Source organism: Mercenaria mercenaria, unplaced genomic scaffold (assembly GCF_021730395.1).
Source record: "Mercenaria mercenaria strain notata unplaced genomic scaffold, MADL_Memer_1 contig_3987, whole genome shotgun sequence".
In the NCBI taxonomy this organism is placed as follows: Eukaryota; Metazoa; Mollusca; class Bivalvia; order Venerida; family Veneridae; genus Mercenaria; species Mercenaria mercenaria.
Window position 1 is genome coordinate 1 of NW_026462179.1, and position 27,246 is coordinate 27,246.

At 33.7% G+C, this 27,246-nt stretch overlaps 1 protein-coding gene and 1 long non-coding RNA gene across 2 annotated transcripts; both read left to right on the forward strand.

Annotated features, from left to right (window-relative positions):
• The first annotated feature begins 12,090 nt into the window (after positions 1-12,090).
• On the forward strand, positions 12,091-17,998 carry LOC128553575 (uncharacterized). Its single transcript, XM_053534753.1, has 4 exons — positions 12,091-12,386; positions 12,725-12,793; positions 13,551-13,680; positions 17,841-17,998. Exons 1-4 carry the CDS (start codon positions 12,291-12,293, stop codon positions 17,996-17,998), a joined length of 453 nt encoding a protein of 150 aa, XP_053390728.1. The 5' UTR covers positions 12,091-12,290.
• A 526-nt stretch (positions 17,999-18,524) lies between these two features.
• Positions 18,525-21,497, forward strand: LOC128553574 (uncharacterized). The gene is made up of 4 exons (XR_008369378.1): positions 18,525-18,713; positions 19,296-19,466; positions 20,774-20,940; positions 21,394-21,497. It is a non-coding gene; the product is annotated as an uncharacterized LOC128553574 (long non-coding RNA).
• The last annotated feature ends 5,749 nt before the right edge of the window (positions 21,498-27,246 follow it).

The following is a 27,246-nucleotide window of genomic DNA, read 5'->3' on the forward strand; positions in this document are numbered from 1 at the left end:
AAGTCATAAAATATTGCCAAGCAAGCAAACTTATTTTACTTATGTGACTAAAGGTTTCCACCTGGTCAGAGCCCTGGGCTGACTACCAGCAAGAGATTTATTTCTAAATTATTTTAATTAATTCTCAATTCTGACCGATATTTCTTGGTACGGATTATCTGTCAAATGTTATGAGACGAAAAGGGACATAAATATACAAAATTTAAATGGCCTCAGAAGTTATCTCCTGTGAACATAATATAGAGTCTTAAGACAGACTATTCGATCCCTTGTGATCAGAATACATTCTATAATAAGCATATAGGTATATGTTCTGGCTGAAAATTGAAATCTGTGGTAGATGTAGATGATGGGTTGGGTCGAACAAGTATTTATATTAAGGTAATTTTAAGTATATGCAAATGCCAGTTGTTTTGGCCCTTGTTTCATTACCTGCGTACTGGGTACCACACATACATATATTCATTTAACATCTTACTAACTAATAAAAGTTAAAATAACTTCAAAATTCCTATGCTTCGGGGAAGAATCGAAAAAAATATTCAGTTACATTTTAACCTGACCTTTGACAGATAATGAGGCAAGGTACTAAGTGCAGAATTCGACAATGTCGTCATTTCAAGTGTTGAAAGTACTAACTTCGAGTCAAAATTTCGACCGAATGTTTAAAATGTTCGAGTGATCAAGTTGAAATTTAGAAAAGCACAACCCGGACTTTCAATATACATACTCGAATTATAGAGAGAAAATCTGTACGTTAGTCGACATTTCAAGATACATTGGTTTGTATTTCATCCTACGCATCATTGAGTAAATAAGTTAATAAATAGCATTTTATACTAATGCCCTTTTGTTTAAAATGATGTCATGTAATGAAACACAAAATAAATTTATACATACATCTTCTTGAATATAGGTCATTTCATGTAGTACCCCTAAATTGTTATGCACCTGAATACTCGAATCCTATAAAATCGATGCAAAACGTTTTTCTGAAAAATATATATATATATGTAATTCTTTCAGAAAGATTGTTATTTTTGAGCTCATTGTGTAGGTACATAATTATACTCAACGTATAAACTTGCCTAACGTTAAATTAACATTTGTTTCTTTATATATTTAGCCCATTTGTTTTTATACATCTCCTCTTCAACTTGTAAACACACCGCATCTAAAGTATTCCTATTTTCCCTATTTCAAATCATTGTTCAGATACATCTCAATCGTCAAGGCGTACACTTGCCGCATACATAGTACACATATTTTATCTTTTTCGGCCCATTTTGTGGATATAACTCCCCTTATAAACAAGCCGTGTCTAAACGTATATGACATCTATATTTCAGTTTATTACTTGGAAACGAGTCTGTACATATTTTCTATGTTTTCGCTCATAGTGCGGATACAACTCCGTCCCCAGCTGGTAAACCTGTCTCGTCCGAAGTATACTTTATTGTCTATATTTTAGCTTATTGTGAGGATACAACTACATCTTCAAATTGTAACCTTGCCGCAATTTAGGTATGTCTAATTTCGTTATTTCAGCTCAGTGTGTGGATACAACACCATCCGCAACATGCAAACTTGCCTCATCTGTCATATGCCGAGACAAAACCCACGCACAGAACGGTGGTTGTCTACATTATTGTGGTTTTTGTTAACACATGGCATGTAATATATGTATCAGTTCCCTATAATAAACTGAGTTATTACACGAACAATGTATCCGTTTAAATATAAACATTCTTTTGCTCTAGTGCAATAATAAACATTCTTTTGCTCTAGTGCAATAATAATACGAAAGAGTTATTGTAATAGTAGGTGGATCTGGGATATTGTACTCGGCTCGGGAGTGTTTTGTCTGATCTACCTTTTTGCTTGCTATTTTTTTCTTGACTAGGGAACATCAAGGTTAATCAATGTTAAAATAGAACTGAGTGGGTTTGCACTATTCACAACTATGTCAGGTCATAAACACCAATAAATGAAAACAATTTGCCTGCACATTACAGAATTTAGAGTACAAACGGAATTAGTTTTCTGCCTTTTCGTATTTATTCGCGAAAAAAGTTGTATTTTTTCTTTGCAGAATTTATACAAGTATATGATAAATATTACGTTACTAAACTACAATTAAAGATGCTTTGGTGCCGGATCTGTTCTGTGTTTAGGGCAAAATGACGTGCTCAAATTGGACAAACTCTTACATTTTACGTAGCAAATGTTAACAGACATGGCGGATGAAATATATTCGGCGCTGGGTGAATTCGTTCAGTCTATAATATTAGGTTATTTAACATTGTTCTGTACAATACGGAGATATATTTGGACGAGTACCCAGCTGAGAAAACCGTATTGGACGAGCCGCTAGGCAATGTTAAATAACCTTTTTATTCTATATCTATTTTATCTTACTATAATAATAGTTTAAATTAAAAATGTTTCACTGAATATTGTATTCCTGCCTTTGCTAGTTTTTCCCAGCTTGGTATGAGTGCAAATATATATTATACAGAACAATGTTAGACCTTAAATAACCTTTTTATTCTATATTCATTTCACTTCATACGTAATATACGTAATTCACTGAATGTTGTTTTTCTGCGTATCATCATTAAAAAAAGTATATGGTGCAACCTCCCTACAACAGCCATTTGGCGATTTGGGTGGTAATAATACTTGGCTGAGATATTATGCCCACAAACATTGTCAGCAAGTTTGGTGAAGATCGGATGAAAACTGTTCGACTTAAAAAAGCGGACAAGGCTAAATTTCCCGTTTTTCGAGTAATTCAAGGACTATAATCAAAGAGTGCCTGGTACAATTTGGCTGGTTATCGAAATTGGCCGAGATGTAATGCCCACAAACATTGTCAGCAAGTTTGGTGAAGATCCGACTAAAACTGAATTATAGAGCATGTTTTGGATGCTGACCGCCCGTCCGCTGCCATTCATAATCTTCTCCATTTTGTTTTTTAACCGTTAAATAAAAACTGCTGAGGTAGCTATTCAGACAGTCAGGGCTGATACCAATTTCTAGGTTTCGTCCGGAACGGCTTCTTTTAGCGACTTTTCAAATATTCCAACATTTGATGATCCTTTTTACTGTATTTTTAAGTTTTTGACTATTAACGAACGTTTTAAAGATGTTTTTGCACAATTATTTCTAGCAGACAGAATTTTTTTGTAACTTTGCATATTTATCGATTGATGTATGACAAGTTAAAATAAAAAATAAAAATAATAGGTACCCGTGCTTCTTTTTTCAGTATTCAAAGTTTATTAAGAACACCAAATCGGTATATTTGTCTGAAGAAACAATACATACATGTCATAACAAAACTATTGCAAACAATTATTTATTCAAAGTTTCACTCTGATGTTACTGTTTATGCATCACAATTAATGAAACCACTATAACTATGCATAAAATGTCAACATATAGATATATTAACTAAGAAAAATTACTCTTGACAGATGTCGAAAGTATCTGAAACTGAGAAAAATACGAAGTATTTCTTAATGATATAAAAATCTAGCGGACAGAATTTTACCAAATTTTATATTATGTAAGCTAGAACTAAGACAAAAAAAAATCTAAACCAAAATAAAAATATCAACCCGTGCTTGTTTTTAAGAAAAATTAAAAAATATTCACTCCACCCACAAAAGTATTTTTTAATTACCCCACCCACCTAAAAGTTATGAACATTTTTGTCTTACAAAACAAATTGCACAATATTATTATCAGTTTCTTAACCAGTTTTCTTATTCACATGCGGAATAATGCTCCTTTAAGGTCGCATGCCTCTAGGTCAAATACTTTTTAAGATACGTGCTACACAAGCTTTCACATGTCATTTACGTATATATTTGACCACGTCAAGGGACATAAATCTGTTTTTACTGAGTGAAATCTTAAATAAAAGCACTGGTGCACAACTTCGCATGCCGAGTTTAATTCTTGTATGGTTTCATGACTCTTGGCGCATATACTTTTGAGGTACATGCGACACAAATGTTTAGACCCTTTATGTACAATTTGACTGTCAAGGGCCATAACTCTGGTCTTACTACGTGAAAAGCGGGATGGGGCACAAAAAGTATAACAACATTTTTAGGAAGTCACATTTGAATTTGAAGGAGATAGATCTACGTTAAGATTTTCTGGAATTTTATTTGACTTGGAGTCGGCTGCATCATTACGAAATAGTTTACTTTCAAATTGGCTGTCCACAATGTATTCGATTCGAGCACTTCCTACGACTACTCCTCCAATAAAACACCATCACTTTTAAAGGTAAACTATGGATGCACGACCTATATTGTCAGTACATACGATATTTTTTGCGCGACTGCGCTGCATATCCGACAATTATGCACTTTCGGCGGCGAATTCTGAACTTTACAGTGGTTATCTCTTGCTGCGCGATTGAGCTGTGCACAAAATATTGTGATGAACTCCTTTAATATCTAAATCAGATAGCATTGTTATCCCTTGAATCGTTTTTGTATTTTGTAAACAAAACAAACCTCAAATTAAATCCAGATTTCAAAACGCATAATCAAACTCTGTACATAGAGCGCCTACTTCATCCGATTTATATTCGGAATATTTTCACGCGTTTCGGGCATTATCGTATGTTTTAACATGGGACTGTTGAACCGTCCAAATACAGAAAATACAGGACGTTTTGTACGCACGTGCGTCCAAATACAGAAAATGCAGGATTTTTGTACGCACGTGCATCCAAATACCGTAATATATTGTACGGTCACGTGTTGCAAATCAACGTTCGCGATTGGATAGATAAAATAGGTATAGAATAAGAGAACATATCCATATATGACTCAACGCACTAAAATTGAAACTTTACACCTCAAAAAGGGAGAACCACACGCTGTTACAATTCTTAGAAATGCATGTATCTATTTAATAAAAGTAATTTTAAAGGAATTGTAAAAAGTTTTAATCCGATATCAAAGATATTTGCTAGGCTGAAATGATCTGTCATCGAAGCCAAAGATTATCTATTCAAAATGTTACAAGTGAAAGAAGGACCTGACCGTTATCAGGAATGGAAAATTTCACAAGTTATGTCCATTTTTATGTAAACTTTTAACGTATATGAACATTTACTTTTTTGAAATAAGGTCTCTTCTCGTAAAATGTTACAAGACTATAAATATAGACCATATAAGTCATAAGATACTTGTTATACGTGAAATCATTATCATCTGTATAAATTATTAATATCTTCAAAAAAGATTTACTTGTAAACTTCAAACGATCAACAAGTATTATAACAAATATGTTATGGAAACTAAATTTATTCCCAATGTTAACATTGACAGTAACAAAAAAAAGCTGTTGTTTTATCGGCATTACTAGCCGACACAGTATTTGCCGCTGCGTATTGTTTTGTCACAATGGCCAGCTGAACATTTTAACGTAACGTCAGGTACAACATGACTGCGTAAGGTTACAATGGTTGCCATGTTGAATATCAGTAACATTGAATTTTGCATTGTTGTTTACCATTTGCAAAAAAGTATACCACATATTAAGTGAAGCAGTTTCCTAATTTTGTTCTATCCCTCTATCACTACAGTAGTATCAGCTTTTCATTTGGATAAGCATTTACCTGTGATCGAGTTGGAAAATACCGTTTTGTCAAATTACTAGTTTTAAAACTGCTAGTCTAAATATGTGCCTCAAGTTACCTCCCCTGACGATTCGTTCACGGAGTCGCAACTCGCTAGCAACGGCCATTTAAAATCGGCATGATCAAGTTACTTCAGTCTTTCAGATATGATTGTTGATACAGTTACGATTTAATGGCGAAAGAATTCTGAATAGCAAGTATTCTCTTGTCTGGTTTTGTGCAATACGTTTTATGTCTATCATGAGCATTTTACAGTACCCAAAGAAAGTCACTCACAGATCTATTTATTGGTTTGTACAGTTTTATTACGTCACTGTCGGCGCATGTCATTCAACGGCATGGTTGCATTTGAAAACAAAACATATAAGCTTGAAGATTGACATACTTTTCCTTTCACGTGCTGTATTTTCAAGAACACCCGGGATAAACTGTAGTTAAGGGGAGCGCTGGTTTAGTGGTTAAGGTGTCGGCCGTTCAACCCACGGGCCATGGAAACATTTCTGTGAAGTTATTTGGAAGACAGGCCAACAGTTTCTTTTCCGATGCCAAACAATCTTCTGCTTAGAATGGATTAGTCCATGAACAGGCTCAATGAAACCGGGCCTGCAACATTTTCGTTAATGTCGTGTTAGGCGACCTGTGGTTTTCCATTTATTTTTATTTCATTAAACTACTTTGAACGAGAATCACAAAATGATCATGCGTGCTAAACTGTTGTCGCCAACAGACGAATGACGGATGAACGACGGACGGTGTGTGGTCACAACAGCTCACGTTTTGCTATAGTAAGCTGAAAAGTTACGACATGAAAATTCATGTAAAAGGTAGTCGGGTATATACGTTTCAAGCACTGGAAATAAAGTTACCAAGCAATCGTTGAGCAAAACCAAAAATAAGCTTAAAAAAGTACAAACACAGTTTTTATTTAAAAAATAGTACAACGACACATTATATGTCAATAAAATTCTATCATTGCCATGCAATGAAGAAACGTTGAATAAATGACCCCAAAAGGTTAACTACATTCAAACGTTTGGCAGTACACTGCTAATTTTTGAACTTATAAAGATATTTTTGTCATTTGTTATTGCAATAAATTGACTACCTGACGAAGTACATTTGTAAAAGAATTTCTTTTATTTAATGCTAAACAATTGATTTAAATGTTATTATTATACTTGTAAATAAATGTTGTCTTGTTCTTATTATTTCAAAAAAGTATTTGACAATTACACATCAATTGATCCAATCTGACGTATATGTGACCTAGTTTGAGAATGAATATTTGGCTCAACAACATATCTAATAATTGTAAATTTTCCAAAAAAAAAAAAGAAAAAAAAAAAAAAAAAGAAAAAATAATATAAATAAAAACATTAAAATCAAATAAATAAAGCAAATTCGACTAAGTTGAGAGCTTGCTGATCTAACTTGTGCTTTGTCCTACCACTTCAGTAAATATAAATACTTGCATAGTATTGCAAGCGAACCGAGAGCCTTACATTTTGTACGATATTGACTGATGTTCCTAATTTAGGCTAATCGAAAACATATGCTGGCCGGATTTAAGCGATAGGGATTGAGTTGGGGCTCGGCTGCACCACGCTCCTTTGAACCGCCCTTGATATTGTTTACAAATATAGACTAAGTCGATTAAACATTGAATAGTTGGCAAGTGTATCCTGGTGGTTGTTTTAGCATGTCGGTCAGCTGTTGGACTAATCAAATGGCTAACGATGATGAGTTGCAATGCAGTGATCACGCTGTATCCTAATTAACAGGTAAAAAAAATATTTTTCAAAAATATATAATGTAGTATCAATGTTAACATCAAAATATCAACAATCATTTATCAAATAGTGTGTCCATTAGCAAACAATTATGTAAATAACTATTTACTCACTCGTAAAAGTGGTTAGCAAAACAGTTCCTTTCTCTTTTAACTATTTATTTATTGTTTTGTGATATTTTTAATTCATTTACGGTAATTCTTGATCCATTTATTGATATCACAAATTAATTTATGATAATATTAACAATTTTATGATTATTATAATCAAATGCATTTATAGATATCATAAATAAATTTACATCTATAATCATATTATTTGATATCTCAGAATAAATGTTTTTATGATAGAGCTTTAAGTCAATCTAATGAATATTTAGTTAGACTTAAAAAAGTCCATAAATGACTTGTTTGGATATTACAAAATGAAGTTCAGACATCATTAAATATCGTTAAGGATATCCTGAAATGAATCGATTTGTGATATTTCTTAATATATATTAGTATATCATTATATTAACTATGGACATCTTAATTTCGATTTTATTGTAATATTAAATTATGTATATCCAAAAATTGAGACATTTTTAGATATCTTATACTCAATTATAAGATGTTATATAGTAAGTAAAAATCGAACAATAACCCTGTTTGTGTAAATTATTGATATAAATCAATCGAATACAGGATATCATAAAATCAAAGATATTTTGATACATTCTTAAAATTAGTTATTGATATCATTTAACATATTTTGACAACCTGAAATTTTTTTTGGATATCACTGAATTGAATTAAGAACATGAAAAATTATCCGTATCATAAGATATCCAATATTCTTTTTTATGATATACTTAAATAATAATTATTATCTCTAAATCATTTTAGGATATCGAAAATACATTTTCTAACATTAAAAATTCTAATTAGTGAATACGCAATAGGTTAAGATATCACTAAATACATTTAAAGGATATCATAATACGAATTGAGGATGTCGCACAGTGAATTTAGGATATCGGAATAAAGTGAAAAAATAGTAAAACGGCACTCCAAATACTGTTATAAGACATGATAAGACGCTAAAGATAAGTACTTGTATGTCTTCAATGCGTGCCAGTATAATTTTGTTTGTAGTTTAAGCGGAATATTTTACAACGCAATTTAGAACAACTCGATAACAACCATCTACGAGTTAGCAGACGAGCACTTAGTTCTTCCCTATATTGGAAACAATATTATCATGAACAAAACTTAATATTTATACTGTTTGCAAGTATATGACAAAACATTGTCACGTTCGTTGTTCCACAATCTGCAAGCAATGATCGTAAATATTATTTGAAGACTAATTAGTCCCAAAACGTATCGAACTGTGTAAATGCAAAAACACAATTTTACAATGAAAAAGCGTATTTCTCATGTGTGTGTATGTGTGTGTGTGTGCGTGTGCGCGCGCGCGTGCGTGCGTTCGTGCGTGTGAGAGAGGCCTAATTATTTGTGAATAATAATGTTCAAAATGTCGGCCTATTAATACAGGGAATGAATTGAAGAATGAAGTAGTCCGATTTGTAGGCAAAAACATAGAGGGGTTAAGTCTTTGATGCAGAAGGAGCTTAAAATAAAATTAATATAATACATTTTCATCTTTTTCTCAGAAAAGAAATTCACAACTTTGTGAAGTGTTTTAAATGATTCATTTTTTTTATGAATGCAACTGCATGAAAATTGGCAGTCTGTTATTTTTTTTTTAAAAATGATCTTTATATTAAGTGTATTTATACAAAATTAACCCATTCTTAAATTATTTCAATTTTAATTTAGTGAGAAAGTAATGGGTGACCTAAACATAATTTATTCATGTGTAACTCCTTTCTTTCTGACAATTTAGAGAACACTTGTGATACGCTTTGGTAGTTTATGGGACTGCCACACAACACAAAAATGTCTGGCTCATTTAAAGCACTGATGAGAGAGTTGAACCTGTTTGAAGGTAATAAGTGTTACATATTTTGTTATCATAACAGAATCTAGATGCATAAAATCGTGTCAAAATAGTACCATGAGAATAGCTTAATCTTTCTACTTCATTTTGAATTGCTACATATTAGCCTTTTTGTTTGGAAATATGGGAGAGAACCATGTCAAAGCAAGGCATTCCCTCATTGCTTAGTGTATCTATAATAAATTGATTTAATGGGTTAGAGAGGAATATTATTGATGACAGGGAAGAGAGCGAATTGTTCTTACAGAAGATTCGTAGTATACTAAATTGTGGCAAACAGTGGTAAAGGAATATCAACACATGAACATAAATTATATTGTCCTATGATCGTATTAAATGAAAACTGTTTTTAAATATCCAAAAATATGTTATCTTTGTAATGAAGAACATGAAGGGTAAAAACAACATAAACTGGAAGGTACACACAAAATTGCAAATATTTCGATTTGGCCAAGATTTCGATATTGTATGCTCTAAACTAGTCGATATTATGACCCGTGCGCAATGTAATCATTATGATAGCATTGAAACCTTTTCACTACTTATTCTTAATATGAATACATCTTCATATCATTTTTTTTTTAAATTGAACGAATTTAGCTTTTCTCTTTCATAACAGCAGTGCCAGTTTTTTGTTCTTGTACAGCTATATGGAATACTTTGAAGATATGTTTTATCTGCAGGCTGGCTTTCAATATTATTTTGTATACGTGTATGACTCCACTAAAATAGAGTACGTTCCGTCTTACGATAATTAATCAAATTCAGCCGGTGTTAGGGGGATGAGGGGGTGTTGTGCATTTCATGAACCTCTCATGAACAAACTCAATCAAACCGAGTCTGTTACTATTCTGTTTGCCTGTGTCCTAGGCTTCAAAAGGATTTTCTTATTAAGTTTTGAAATCCAGGTTAGTGATAAAGGGTCATCTTGGTTCTCTTGTTCTTCGACCGAATGTATTACAATTTTCGTCATGCTACTAGATGAGCTGTTTACCATCCAAACTGGAGATAAGGTTCTCATGACATAAACATCCTTTTTCGCACGTCTTCAAATAGTACATATTTAGAAAATCGTAAACAGGTACGACGGTCACAGTTATATAAAGGAAAAAATCTTATGATAACATTTATCTTAAGTTAAGACAAGATTGGGCAATGGATGTGCATTGTAAGTAACATGTGTTTCTTTAAAGTTAATAAGAGTTTCTATTTTTAAGTTCTGTAATTGCAAAGCTGTTTGTAGATTACAAAAATGTTTACGTGAAAAAAAATCTTTAAATTATATGATTTCACTATTTTCACGGTAACCGTTCGTTCTTGGGTATGACAGCCGTATCGATGATTTAGTCAGTTCTGGTGGTAAAAATAAGACCTGTACCAACCTAGTTACATTTAAATTTATTTGAAACTTGTATTTTTGAACAACATTTTGCATTAACATTATCTTTAATATTTTCATGAATATGCAAATGAGTTTATTAACATTAAATATTGCAAATAAAGGGACGTCGTTTTCTGTGTTCCATTGTACTATTTTTTCCTTTTAATCACCAAAACCAACTTAGATAAATTATGATAAACTGATCGTCCATACACTTACCATTTCAAAACACTGAACGGTTGCCATGGAAACAGTGAAATCATATGCAGTTCAAGAGAATCTTTTCATAGAATTATTTTCATTTCCATAAATTTAGTTTAAGCATATTTATTTAAAAATGAAAATAAAGTACATACAATGTACATAAATACATATTATGTCAATATTTGTTAAAAGTAACACAGGAAAAGATAAGATGGAAGTCAAGTCTTAAAAAGTGTAAGGATGGTTCTGCCAAACAGTTTGGTACCGATGAGTATGTTAATGGTTGGGGATGCATGATATACCTATGTCCCCGACCTAAAAAATGAATTATTTATCAGATATAAATCAATGACATTAAAAAGCAAGATTTTGGTCTTACTTTTCTTTTATCCGCATGCATTTTACCAAACATTAAAATATTAGAGAGAGAGAGAAAAAAGGAAAATGTATATTTTGTTTTCCCTGCTATTTTAATGAATTGATGGCTTATCTTCAGATATGCTGGGTCTTTTTGCGTTTCTCTATTTTCAACGTATTGGTAAGTTACTATTTTAGAATTTAGAAAATGGTTTCACGACTTTGATGTCGCTATTGCCACTTACTTATATAATGAACTATCTGACTTAAAAAAAAATGAACAGTATAAAATACTGCTTCGAAAGACTTGCTTTAAATCGGCAGCCTTTCAGGTGTACAACTGTATCGTTATTTGGGGATGAGAGTAAGATAGCTAGATTTGCCGTTATTTTCAATACGTCTTGATAAGGAAATCAATGGCGCAGGTGCTAGCAGGTCTGACTACAACGCCAGCGGTCCGGGTTCGATTCCTGGTCGCGGCTGATATCCTAACTGTTCAGTGCTTGGTGATTAACTTTAATTGGTACTGTTTTCAGCAATATCAAACTAGACTGGATTTTGGGGAGCCTTTGAAAGTGAGATGGCATCTGTCACGGGCTCGGCTTGAAATAAGTTGTTCCATCCATTCAAAGCGGGGTTGAGCTTTCGTCGATTTACATAAAACTTTACGTTTACCTTTTCAGAAGTCCGCTTGAATGATATAGCGTTTCGTGTTTGCAACAGTCGTGACGTATGGAGGATATAAATTAACAATGGTAAATTTGCCGATCGGCTTATTATTGGCAAAATAAATGCTTTTCAAAATCTAGTCGATCGAGGAAATTAAATGCTTTATTTTCGAAAAGTTTCAGCGCAATAAATTGTTTTGTACTGTCATATCGTGCAAATGGTAATTTCAGAGACTCTTGAATGTTACAATTGTTCCATCACTAGTGGTGATGTAAATGACTGTTTCAACACTACCCAATGCCAAAACGGTCAGGTATGACAAAATTATATTGCATGGTGCACAATGTACACAAAAAGTGACATATTAAAGTTAAGTTATTAATAAGTTCATCTTTTATGTAAACATTTCATTCTAGATCATTAGAAGAGAATTATTGTAGGAGTAAGCAGATTGACTCATTCCAAGAGGTAGATTAATAACTTTAAAATGAAATACAATTAAGCACAATTTAAAAAAATGATGGTCACCGACCTTTTAGTTTAAATTACCGAAGTTGCGTGCATCTACATATTCGAAATAAAATTGTTCGAGATATGACATTTGACCTACCATTTTGTTCTGTATGAAGATACTAATTTTTCATATTTCAGTCGTGCTATATGAATTTAAAACAGAAAGGGAATTCACCACAGTACACTCTAGGTTGCATTAATAATCAGGTAATTAGGCATTTATTCTTTGCAAATATCGTGTGAAATGACAATGACATAATGAAAACCCTAATGATATTGTTTCTTATTCTAGCATGTTTTGCTAGATTGTTAGTGTTGAACAATGTAAACGCATGGTTGTTATCATAATCTCATATTCTTCAGATTTAAATAGTGCAATCAACTGTAACAATTGTATGCAGTGTAAAAAATTCGGATGCTATTTTCTATATAATCCGTTGTTTGTCCTGTTTCCTTGTTTATTCAAATGTTGACAAAAGGCAAAAGGTGCCACCCAAGGCCGCGTGGTTTTAACTACCGTCCATGAACAGGCTCAATCAAACCGAGCCTGCAACATTTTCGTTTTTGTTGTGTTGAGCGACCTGTGGAGTTTCCACCTTTTCTATTTTAGATCGCTAACCTAAGACCTTTTAGATTCGCATGCACATCACCTCAGTCTGTAGGTTCGAACCCTATTTGTGTCTTTAAGTGAGGAAATAATGAAGCTGAAGATTCTATCCAGGACTGGTGTAATCCATGCCTGAAATTATTCCAGAAGGGGAAATATGGGGTCTTTCTCCATATGACGACCATTGTGACTTTAAACTAAACAAAACTAACATTATACGGCACCGGAACAATTCGAGAGTGAAAACATTCTGTAGAATCGACATAAAGTAAATACGTACCAGTTAAACTAAATCCCTTAATAACATACATATGTATCCGTTACAAATAGCAAAAGGTATTTTTATGTACTTTTTAGATTTGTGGTTCTCCTTCTAGTGCAGTAGGTGAACTTATTGGACGAGACCTCATAGACCGTCAAACTCAAGACTGTCACGAATGTTGCAGCACCGATAACTGTAACAAACACCTATGTGAACATTTAAAACGTAGGTACTTTTCGTAGAAACTTTAACAGGAATGACTTTTGCCTGGTATTTAAGCATGTTCAAAAGTTGCAAACTCATGTGAAAATGTAATAACGTAATAACTTTATATCAAATTTGCATATCTTACTAGTATATCATGCATGAAAACCAGAAAACAAAGTAATCAGTTCTTTTAATTCTAACATTACATTTAAATGACTACCACTATGAAAATTTAATTACTAACGTACTTAAGGAGGTAGGTTACCTTGTTACAAGGGTAAATTCAAGTTAGTTTAACCACAGCATTTGTTTGTATTTCGTGTAATATGAAGTTTTACCTGCTACAATCTCAATTTCGTTTGTCTCTGTCCCTTCAAATTCAATTTTTATCTAGGTCTGAAGAACATGACCCTCTATAGGTATTTCATATTAAAAGAAGAAGGAAAATACGGATATTTAACACTTTTCAGTGTATTTTAGTTTCATTGATATCCGTAGAAGTCTGCATAATTGATAATTTTACTAGTATGCACGTTAGCTTTCTAATATAAGCTTTAAACGCATATGTCGCGGGGCTCGTGTTTCCATGGTAACGCATTTTCTCTCATTTTTAAACAATTATGTTTAAAAATAGGGGTTTTCGACGGCTTTAGTGGCATTCTGTTAATGACTAACATGGAATATTTGGGAAATATTATAAGCAAAATACCATGCACTTTACATGGTACCCTATTTTTCTTAAAGTTTACAGTAACCATGGCAACAGAGAAGTTTAAAATAGTTTATATCTTGCTTTTTGTCGTAATTTCTTATAAAAAAATATTGAATAAGATTATCTTTCTAGTTAATGTAGCTTTAAAACATATTATTTCTAGCGTAAGTTATATTTTCTTGTTATTTGCATTGATTCAAACAAATTTCACAGCTTAGAATACATACGGCAGTACCCCTCGCCTGGCATTTTTCATGGAAAAATCTTTCAGCATGCTGATATTATTCTAATGGATATTGTTGAAATGAAAATAAAAAGCCGAAGTTGTGTTTCTTTAATAGACCAGTGTCAACGCTTTTGAATTTTACATTTAGATACATAGGTCACGGGCTTCGTTTCCATGGTAACATCAATTAAATTTAAGGAACCACATTTTTCTACTGAAATTTGAACAGTTTTAGATCTTATTTTTAGTATATAAGTAACAAATTATCAACGGAACCTGAAAAATAGGTATAACAAATCAAACTGCTAGATTTTTTATTTATCCCCCCACCAAAGGTGAAGGGGATATTAGAAATGCTCTCCGTCCGTGCGTCCGTCCGTCCGTCCGTCCGTCCGTGCGTCCGCAACGATCTTTGTCCGGACCATAACTCCAAAAGTACTTGAGGGATTTTCTTCAAACTTCATACACTGATAGAACACATTGGGAGGAAGTGCAGTGTGCAAGAACAATAACTCTACCTTGCCTATTTTTTGAGTTATTCCCCTTTATCTTATTTTCTTAAAACATTTTGTCCGGAGCGTAACTCCAAAAGTACTGGAGGGATTTTCTTCAAACTTCATACACTGATAGAACACACTGGGAGGAAGTGCAGTGTGCAAGAACAATAACTCTACCTTGCCTATTTTTTGAGTTATTCCCCTTTATCATATTTTCTTAAAACATTTTGTCCGGAGCATAACCCCAAAAGTACTGGAGGGATTTTCTTCAAACTTCATACACTGATAGAACACATTGGGAGGAAGTGCAGTGTGCAAGAACAATAACTCTACCTTGCCTATTTTTTGAGTTATTCCCCTTTATCATATTTTCTTAAAAAAATTTGTCCGGAGCATATCTTCTTCATGCATGGAGGGATTTTGATATATCTTGGCACAAATGTTTACCACCACGAGGCGGAGTGTCATACGCAAGAACCAGGTCCCTAGGTCTAAGGTCAAGGTCACACTTAGAGGTCAAAGGATACAAGAATAAAAACCTTGTCCGGAGCATTTCTTCTTCATGCATTGAGGGATGTTGATATAACTTGGCACAAATGTTCACCACCACGAGACGGAGTGTCATGCGCAAGATCCAGGTCACTAGGTCTAAGGTCAAGGTCACACTTAGAGGCCAAAGGTCAGATACAAGAATGACTTTGTCCGAAGCATTTCTTCTTCATGCATAGAGGGATTTTGATGTAACTTGGCACAATTATACACCATCATGAGACGAAGTGTCATGCGCAGTTCCCTTCTTTAGAATTACTTCCCTTTGTTGTTACTTTAAATAGCTTTTATTGTAACTTTTTCATTACTTGTCGTAGGGAAAAATCAAGACCACTTTTCTGTAGTACAACAAACATGCTAAATCCAATTTTGAGGTGTATTTTGACCAGTCTCTTCCTGATAAAGATTTTTGTGTGGACTTGCAATTTTTTTTTTTTTTTTTTTTTTTTTTTTTTTAAAGATTAACTTCCCTTAGTTGTTACTATAAATAACTTATATTGTAACATTTGTATAATTGACCCTAGGGAAAAAACAAGACCACTTTTCTGTGGTACAGCATAGATGTTACTCTCCAGTTTTAGGTGTATTTTATTAGTTTTATTATATATAAGGTATCTCTACCTAGTAAGGAGTTTTTTTGTGGACTTTAAAAAACAAAAGACTTAAATGATTACTAAACAACCACAAAATTAACATTCCATTTGCAAATACAGCTGCTAGAGTAAAGAAATTTGCTTTGACGGGCATATATTGTGACATTCTGGCACTCTTGTTCCCTGTTAGCTTTCCATTCCTTCTTTTTACAGTAGCCATATAGAAAAACATCATAGCTATACTCTTCATGAAAATTAATAAAATTTAGCAGTAAACCACCTCACTACTGACTTATTCTTTCTTCCACATCTTAAAACCCCTGATGCGGACCACATCCTTCAATTATGATATGCCCGGTGGGGGGATTAGCCATGTCTGACATGGCTCTTGTTTGAAAATGGCCGTTACAAGTAACCTTTCATCCAACTATATTCCAAATAACATTGGTTACCATCATCCATTTTCTTACAATCCGCATAACGTTTCAATATAACTACATAAAAGAAGCAAAATATTGATGATTATTCCGAGCTTAAGATTCATAACAAATATTTCAGCAAATATTTGTTATTTGAAGATAGTTAAAATAAAGAAAATGCACAGAATTACGTACTTTCAAGATAAAAGCTATTAATTTTGCGCGGTAACTGACACGTAACGTCATGACGTAATGACGTCATTTTAAGGCAACATTGTTTTGAAGCGTTTCTGCGACAATTGATTCATTATTTCTGCATTATTAAACCATAAAGTATCAGATCGGAGGCAGGTTCATGATTTGTTTTCAGGAGAATGAATATACAAACACATTTAATTTGTCGTAAACGTCGTCGTAAATCGTCACGTTAGCTTCCGGTTGGACATGCGCACATACAAATATGAAGGTAACCTACCTCCTTAAATACGGTATGGTAAGACTATTCAAACGACTGTTGCAGTTATATGACGCATTGTTTTGTTTCTGGTGGAGATTGTTGTTTATAATGTAGCTTTCAGACACATTTTTTTAGCATTTATTGATTGCTACATGTTGATCTTTGGCATTTATATACCTGTTGCTGAATTAACATTGTTCTGGCAGAAATGAAGTATATAAAATAGAAAACGGGTATGCATATTCCAAATGAAGCAGGATCACTTTGACTGTCTGTTTGATTTGTACATGAAATAGAAAAAGTGGAAACTTCACCGGTCGCTCAACATGACAAAAACGAAAATGTTGCAGGCTCGGTTTGATTGAGCCTGTTCATGGACGGTAGTGGAAAATACCTGGTTGGCAGAAATGAATTATATTTACACAAAAGTCAAAATGTATTGTTAGTACCATTGTTTCTTCATCGTTCAAAATTAATCACTGCTGTTCACCAATGCATTTGTTTGTATTCATGCAAATATTTAGAAAATGATGTCACGTGATCTTGTTAGAACTGTAATGAAATGTTACCCCGTTAGAACAACAATAATATTTTATGTAAAGAATATGTAATAAATTCAATTCTTTTTTAACATTTAGTACGGGTTAATTTGCTATAATTTATCTTACAATCTATTAAAGTTGTGGCTCATATCACACCTAACGTTTACATTTTACTTGTTTCAGCTTCGTCATGTATTGACGATGCAAAGGCGGATTGTCCCTGGTTGAACTCAATCTTCAACATATGCCAGGATATTCACAATGCAAAATCCGTTTGTCCAAAGTTCTGTGGACTCTGCTCATTAGGTAGGTGTATATTTGAGTCCATCTCGAATTTGTAGTATCTTTTTCCAAAATATCCATTATAGAACATGACCGTTTTTGAATTTGATGTATCATGTAGTTGCTGAGAAATAAAACATGCAAAACAACTGCTCTCGCGACAGACATTAACAAAACACACTGTAAAACTCTCTCTTAGATATTTATTAATATTTCTTAAATCTGTCTTACTAAGATGAAAGCCAACAAACGACAAAATTAATATATATAACGAGGTCTGTATGTAAAAAGCAATGTAGCAAATCGAAATGTTACAGTTTTCATCGAGTATTAAATGCTTTGAATGTTTAATAACGCGACTGTATGCAGCCTTCAAACTCTTCAATAACATTTTGTATCTTTACTTAGTTAAAAATTGAAGTAATGTCATTCTTTACTGTTCCTAATGAATCTACTGTTCCACTTTCGTTGCAAAGAAAAAAAGAAAAAAAAGGTTTGAAAATCCATCAAACTAGAAATCAACATTAACGAAAAAACGCATATCATACCAGATTGAAACTATTTTCAAGCTGGTGTAATAACAAAGCCTATCTCTTAATTAAGTTGACGGAAACTGGGCTGATTGGTCTCAGTGGTCTACGTGTGATGTAACTTGTGAAAACGGTACACAGACAAGAACACGAACCTGCACAAACCCAGCACCAGCTCATGGCGGATTAAATTGTACTGGAAGTGACATAGAATATACGAATTGTTACAGAAAACTGTGTCCGGGTAACTATGAAAAATAAATGAAAATCTCGCAAGTGTTCTCTGGATATTCACCTTTAAACTGGCGCCGTGTTCTTAAAACGTGTTTCGGTCTCAGCTGAGTTTGAGTTTGAAATTTTGATATCAATTTTACTAAAGCTTCAAGGTTAAATTCCAATTGAGACTAACCATAAATACTGAAAAGTCACTTGAACGTAGCTATTAACTTAAAATTTAGTTTTAAACATGTTATTTAAATATAAATGACAAATAAAGTTTCAATAACAAACTCAGCTGAGACTGAAAATGTTTTGTGAACACGGGGCCTGACTATCATTATGAAATGTTAATAGTACTGCATTTTGTCATATATCAACACATGAAAGCTACTCTTGCTCCATAATTTCATTGTGAATTGGTGTGATATCCATATCGGAAAAAGAAATCATTCTGAACGTGCAAAATATATGTTGATATAAGTTTTGAAAAGGAAGACTGTTTCTATATCATTTATACTGATAAACAATTGTGCTATTTGTAGTAAAGCTGTAAAAATACTTAACTGCGCGGAGGGGAAACAATTATTTGTATTGTAAACTTATATAGTTCATGGAGGCTGGAGTGTCTGGGGGCCGTGGGAATTGTGTTCAGTCACCTGTGACGCGGGGATTCAAAGGAGGCACCGAACGTGTTCAAACCCCTTTCCAGAAAGGTATGGTGACCATTGTTTCGGTGATGGAATGGATGATAGACTATGCATGCCTGGTTCATGTACAGGTATGTATTAGCAATCAGACTATGATAACCTTCCTTTCGTCCTTGAATTAAGGCTGTACGCGAGCCTCTGCTACTTACACTGCGTACTGCTAATTATTGATTGTCAGTAGCATAAAATGCATCATATCGATAGAACTACTGAACTCTCTTTTTTCCTATCTAGAAGTAAACGATAACGGTGCTGATCAATCACAATGTATATAAGTCTATTTAACCTCATTTTCATTTAAGAAATAATAAATCTGTTCCTATATTTTATCAGTTAATAAAATATGGGCAGGAGTTTGGATGCGTAATAGTTAAATCACGAGTTCGCAGCTTTATTGTTTCGATTCTAATAACGCAAATAATTCGCATTTTACAGCACTACATTTTCAGCGTAATGCGTCATTCGGATCATATATTCAGTTACAATTTTCCCCCTTGGTTAGAAAGTGTTGCATAGCCAATGGAACGTATAGATATTTGTTCCTTTTTTATTAGAATTTTAAGAAGTATTTATAAACTATCTAACAGCTCGCAAATTATTTATGAACAGAATAATCAAAATAGGTTAGTTGATTACAAGCTTAACATTTACATGACGTCACATCATTCTTTATGTCATACATTTTTGACATCATAATCGAGCTAATTGAATTCGCTCGTAGAGATCAAAATGTGTTTTACGGTCCTACACATAAGTCAGTATTTATCATAATTATGTTTTTTAAATGTTGTTTTCAACCGTCTGGCTCTGAAATAATTCATATGTAATGGAACAGAAGTAGAAGTAGGTCAAAATCGTAGGGGGTGAAATATAACAGCAAACCATATTTTATCGTAGATGCATGTATTGGCGATTTCGTTATATGTTTATATAGCAATTGCTGCGGATCGTGTTAGAATTTGAAATAATTTGCAAAATTATCATTTTTTAAGAGTAAAACAATATTTTTACCTATATGTCTTTTATGTTTAGGTATATACTTTTTCCCTTTTTATATCTATATTTTTTATTCTTGTATTCTTGTCAATAATAATAAGTTAATTACTATAACATTCTTTGTTGATGTTTGAAAGTGTTTGGAATATATTCCGCAAAGCACTTTGTAATTTATATCTATGCATGTGTGAAAAAAGTACATTTAAAAATGTGATATAATAATGATAAAGATACTGTGATGATAATAATAAAAGTAAAATGTTGATAAATACCTGTTACAATGAATATGGCGTATTGACCCGAAGCCGCAGGTACAGAAAAATATCTTTTAGAAGAAATTTGTAATACTTGAAATATGTCCTTTAACGCACGTGCTGTGTAGATGGTGGATGGGCAACGTGGGGTACATGGAATACATGTAGTGTTACATGTGGAGGAGGAATTAAAGCTCGATCACGAACATGCACCAACCCACGCCCGTCACCAGCTGGAAAACATTGCGAAGGTGATTCGTTTTTCTATTCACTACATGCAGCAGTAACCCATGCCGTAAGTATATTTAAGCAACCAATAGGAGGACATACGGATAACTCATGTTTGGTATTTCGTCCAGATAGCGTTTTTAAAACTTTTAGGGGGAATGATGGTAATGAGACTGAAGAAATGTTCAAGGTGTATATTGAGGTTCGCCGTTTAGGTATATGCGCCCGTCCGTATTATTTAGATACATGAATGAATGCGAAGTATTACTTACTTGTTATTAAACAACTGACGTACACTGTTGTTTAGTGAATATAAATATTCAGAGTCACAAAACATACAAGGTAGTCAGCATGATATTTGTAAACAAATCATTTCCGAAAACAACTGCCAGTATCTGACGTTTCAAAATCAATGTAGTCAGATTATTTTTAAAATCATAATAACTACAAGCGCTCGGTTGATATATTACGGAAACCCTGTATTTTTCTTTTTACCTGTATTGCCTTACTTTATATCAAGACTGTGACTCATTGCCAAGTATCAAGGATGGAACAGTGACAACCCCTGCCACATCGCACGGGGCTACGGCTACATATACATGCATTGCCGATTATGCCCCTACGGGAGGCGACTCTACAAGGCGTTGCGTTCAAGGAACTTGGACGGGTAATGAACCCGTTTGTGCACCTATACGTATGTATTGCTTTATTATGAATACAGTCGAACTTCGATGGCTCAAACTCGAGGGTCCCGTGGAAATTAGTTCGAGTTTTCCGTTGTTCGAGCCATCCAAATGGCGGCCATTATGAATTTGGGAATTCGAGAGCATGATGTGTTACAAACCTCACATCACAATATATTGTCATATTTTACCAAAATGTGTGTATGATACGGATGATAAATAAAAAACGAACGCTGAAATATTTTTCATTATTTATTTTCAAACGAAAAAAGAACACTAATAAAAACATTATTATAATTACAAGAATTCTATGATGGCGTTATATTTTGTTTCTAAAGTTTTAAGATCTAATTTTCGTTTTGTACCTTGCTTTCCAGTAGCCGACTTTGCTATTCCCCCATTTCAGGGTCCTTTACTAAGGTGTTACTGTTACATAAAGGCTAGTGATAGAAAGCCGGGGAGTTATCTAAACATAATATCGTTTGTAAATGTTCGGAATGAAACTCACAAAGCTTGTGTGGCGGTGGGTTAGGCATTCTTCGCAAACTTTGCTTACCAAACTTAAGCATGGACCCAATATTGCACTCATAAGCTCGGCTGGCCGAAGACCAAATTGACATTAACTTTGGAAATTAAGCTGCGTCGTATAAGGATCTCCAGTATGAGGCCAATGCGGCAACCGCAGACCAAACACGATAGAGACCCTTCGTGTTGGTCCTATGTTCAAGAAGAACAGAAGAAAATTAGTGGACTAAATAAATAATATACATACATGGGAAATATCCTAAAGTACCATTTGTAGAAACTGTCACACTTTATCTATTTTAAATATAACGTACTTGGATAGCCTGGTTTATATATCGAACAACTCATAGTATTTATATGCAAATTATATCAAGTAACGATACCATTTTCGGCACAGTAAAATAGTTACAGATTTGAATTCCAGTAGAACTTCCGGAACTCTCGATCGAGCATCCCTATTATTAGTGCAACAACTTAAACATTATTTACACTTGAACCAAACAGATAAAACGTTCAAATGTAGGCATCAACAGCTTTCATGCCCAAAGTCTGTACAGAATGAAAAGTATTTTTTTTAAAGAAAACTGATAATTTGATAATACTGATTTCATAACCTTTGACGGCAAACTTATATTAAGTAACTTTTTAGGTAACCTTTTCTCTTGACACAAATATAGAATTTCATTTGGATAATTTCAGCAAACATAGGCTGCTATAAAGCTGGAGCTGGATACCTGTATAAAGGAACTCGTCGAACCACTCGTGGCGGTATCACTTGTCAAAGGTGGGATTCACAATCCCCTCATGGACATGGTATGACGGATCCGACTAAGTATCCAGACGTGAGTGTCACTGCGGCTCGAAACTTCTGCCGTGATCCTTCTCGATTCGGCGCCCCCTGGTGTTACACAACGGATCCACATAAAAGATGGGATTACTGCGGAGTGAAAAAATGCTAAACACGATATTAGTTCAAATTCTGTATATCTATGTGTAACCTAATAAAGTACATTGAAAACTAATCTTAGAATCCTTTTACATGACAGCATCACTCACAAAACAGACGCATAGCGATGGAATATTGGTAAAAACCAAGTCCAATAAATACTACTCAAGTGTTAATTGTACGCAAAAGCAATTTATGATAAAAAAGACATTTTGTTTGCCAGTAAACTTTCAGGTTTGAAATACAATAATCTCACTCGTCGCAAATACAATTCAGATCATATATATGATCTTTATTAAAACTTAACATATTTTCTATATATCCTATACTCAGATACTCCTATGCTTACTGTCTGACCTTAATATACTATTTTCGCATCAAGTAATAACACAACAATAGATAACTCGTACAAATACTACAGTTCGATTACTAGGTCATACGTGTTTACATGTTTTCAAACCCAAAATTTCTCTACTTGCAAAATGACCTTTCTACTTTTATGTTTTGTTTTAGCTTGAGCTCACGTGTTTCTTATACAAGACACACTAAAATATGGAACCCTGGGTTAAGGTTACAAAACGCAGTCTTTAATGTTTACAAACACGATGTTTACGAAAACGAACTGTACGTAAGCACTAATAAACTTTGATAATGTGGCAGTTGACCTCAATACAATCGACACTGTTTATTTTCCATTACAGGTAAATCCAATATTTGCTTTACAATACATCTATGACGGATTAGCTTTGAACACCCCTGGACTAATTGAACTCAACTGCCACATTATCAAAGTTTATTAGTACTAATACACCGACAATTTTTGACAGTGACGTCATTTTGTCAACAAACTATAAATAACCACGGTATATCCCCAAACGGATGTATACTTATAATAGACAGAAATATTTTCTTATCGTATGAGAAACGCTAAGTAAAGTATGGCCCAGTGGATGTGTTGGCTATTTGTCACGCAGGCAATGTAAGTTCGAAACCAGTGGTAGGCGAGGTATATTTTATGTATTTTTTGTAGCAAAATTATATTGTTTGAAAGACCAGTTACATTTGCTTTCCTTGATTTGGAAAAATGTTGTTTTATATGTTTTTCTTGTTAGTTTTTTTTTAATTATCAATCGTTTATTTTATTATGAAGTATACCAAATGTTAATGCAACATATGCCTGTCTCACCGTCAGTCCATTGTGTTTTAGAATAGATATTGCTTTCTCGTTATTCTCCAAAGGCTCGTTACAGTTAAAAACGTGTTCATAGCCATTTTAGCATTTTACGCGGAGTGAAATGACGAAAATTTTCTACACAATTTATTCTGTACGCATAATTCGTGAAGCACTAGAAAATCAAGATAACTATATAGTTGAATAAGAAAATATGGTGCGGGAAAAAAGTTCCGCCGACAGGATTCGAACTCGGTACTTTTCGGTTACTACAACAGCGCCGTTCTCCTCTGGGCTACGTATCCATGCAGGCTATAGGTAAAGAAACATAATGATAATCCTGTACAATATAAGGTAAACATTGGAAAGTAAACACAACATGACGCCACTGTCAGGTATCTCTAGTCGGATAGTATTCAATATTATTATTGGCGGCTTTAACGAGAACCCTTTATCTCAGTTTTGCTTCTTATGTACCGCTCTATTGTTTTCATATAACACGTTAAATGAAAAAAAAAAAAAAAAAAAAAAAAAAAAAAACAATTTGCAGTCACTAAAGCCCTTCATAATATATAGCATGGAATATATTGCACTACAGCTGAGACTAGTAGAGAAAAAAAATGAAAACGGTGGTGTATTTTGTCCATTGCGGTATTTTCACCGAAACCCAGTGCCGATGCATAATGTCCGCTCAATTGTGATGAATGGATGGTGAAAATCTATAGAACGTTTAATATTCTGTTGCAACACGTGATGAATTATAAATGTTTACAAACTCCACAGACAAAATTATGAAAAGCTGTGTTTCGAGTATCGCAATTGCACGGCATATACTTTGTTTTCCTTTTAAACTAGATATATGTGGTGGTGATTTAGTTCGTATAAATTCTCTCTACTATATATATATATTGAAATTACCTGCTATTTGTTGAATAAAATATTGTTTAAACTAAATCATAAAAAGTGCAGTTGAAAACAAAAATATCAAACGCCATAAAAACATTAAGGGTCGGGTCAAAATTTTAGGGTGGGTCGGGATACCGGAAACAAACAATTTTCTATGCCTTATTAGAATTACTGAACATCGTATAGAATCAGTGTTACGTTTCACTTGACAGAAATTTAAAGCCATAAAGAATATCGCTGGTATGTTTCAAAATGCTGCTGTGCCAGTAATCTACATATACATCTGTGTTTCTTAGCTGATTAAACTGAAAGGGAACAGATATTTTTAACGCAGAACTTACATTATTACAGGTTCCTTTGCTCAAAGGTTTGAGTTTTAGTATGTATTTTGCGAAAAATCTGTCTAATGCAAAAGTAAACGTGATGACATTATTACCACTATCAACATAAGCTTCATCTGAACAGCCAGTTGTCAAATATATCTCCCACAGTTAAAAATACTAAAACATGTAATCGATTGACAGGTATTGTGTTCATTTCTGAAAAAAAGCTTATGACTGGGTACATAATGTAAGTGGCCGTTTACCTCTATCTTTTAAAAGCTACAAGAAAAATGGCAAATTGAGGCTGAAATGTCACACATTTTTGAGGGTAGGAGCTTTCTATCGGACGGCATATGGATTGAAAAATGTATGCTACAGACTTTTACTTCTTATTCAAGTAAGATATTAACAGTTCATGTCTGTTTTTTAACAAACCGGAAGCCCCCCTTCCTCCTACCCCTGACACGACCATATCACTCATATAATTCGGTTCATTGGTAAGGGTAGGGTGACGGCATCAATTCAAGTCAATGTAATATGTATAGAGAAAATAGTAGGAAACCGCGTGCAAATCGCATTACAAGCCTGTTTTAATCCCGGGATTGCTGTGACTTGTGTGTTTGTCTAGAAATATCTTTGAAAGTAATATTGTGATCTACAATTTGGGGGGTTTCACCGCCGATTCCGTTCATTGGTGAGGATAGGGTGACGGTATCAATTTGAGTAAAATTTAATATTTATAGAGCAAATGTTATTATACGTACGTTCCATGCATATGAAAATATATGGTAATGGATGTTTTCTTTCAGCATTCACAAAACGCATCCGTATACGACTCAACGCAGGAAGGAACCGCGTGCTAATCGCATTACAAGCCTGTTTTAGTCCCGGGCTACTGTGACTTATGTGTTAGTCCCTCTCTTTAGTCGTAGTTATATCTTTAAAATTAATATTGTGATCTACAATTTGAGGGATTTAACCGCCGATTCGGCTCATTGGTTAGGGCAAGGTGATGGTATCAATTTGAATAGAATTTAATATTTACAGATGCAATAGTAGGAAACCCGTGCAAATCTCATTACAAGCCTGTTTTAATCCCGGACGGACTACTGTGACTTGTGTGTTTGTCCCTCTCTATTATTGAAGATATATCTTTAAAAGGAATATTGTGATCTACAGTTTGAGGGGTTTCACAGCTGATTCGGTACATTGGTTAGGGCAGGGTGACGGTATCAATTTGAGTAAAATTTAAAATTTACAGAGCAAATATTATTATACGTACGTTGCATGCATATGAAAAATATATGGAACTTGGTGTCATATTGACACTAAATCTTATCATCACACACGTTTCCTATATGAGTTATAGATACATCTAGTATAACATGTAATTGATTTCAATCTATTCTAATTATTTCAACAACTCAGAAATTGCGATAATTTGCTGATAAATATAAAACGCATACATTTACCTCACTGGCATTTGAGACCAGAACATAATAGTTTCACTCCCTGCCAGGAGGTCTTTTTGTAGTATTGAAGCAAAGAATGTCAACTGTGATTTGAAAGAGAACTTAACAAATGTACGTTGCTATGGCACTAGGCAATTTTTTTACGTTTCTTATTTAAATGATAAAGTTATACCACATTACGAATAAAATCTGTAAAAAGATCCTTGGAAGCAAAGAATGCAACCAAGAAGAATAATAGCAGGCTAGGTTTGATTGAGTCTGTTTATGAGAGGTAATGAAATGTGCAACACCTCTCACGCCCCCTAGCACCGGTTTAAGCGGAACTCTATTCCACATATGTTGGATGG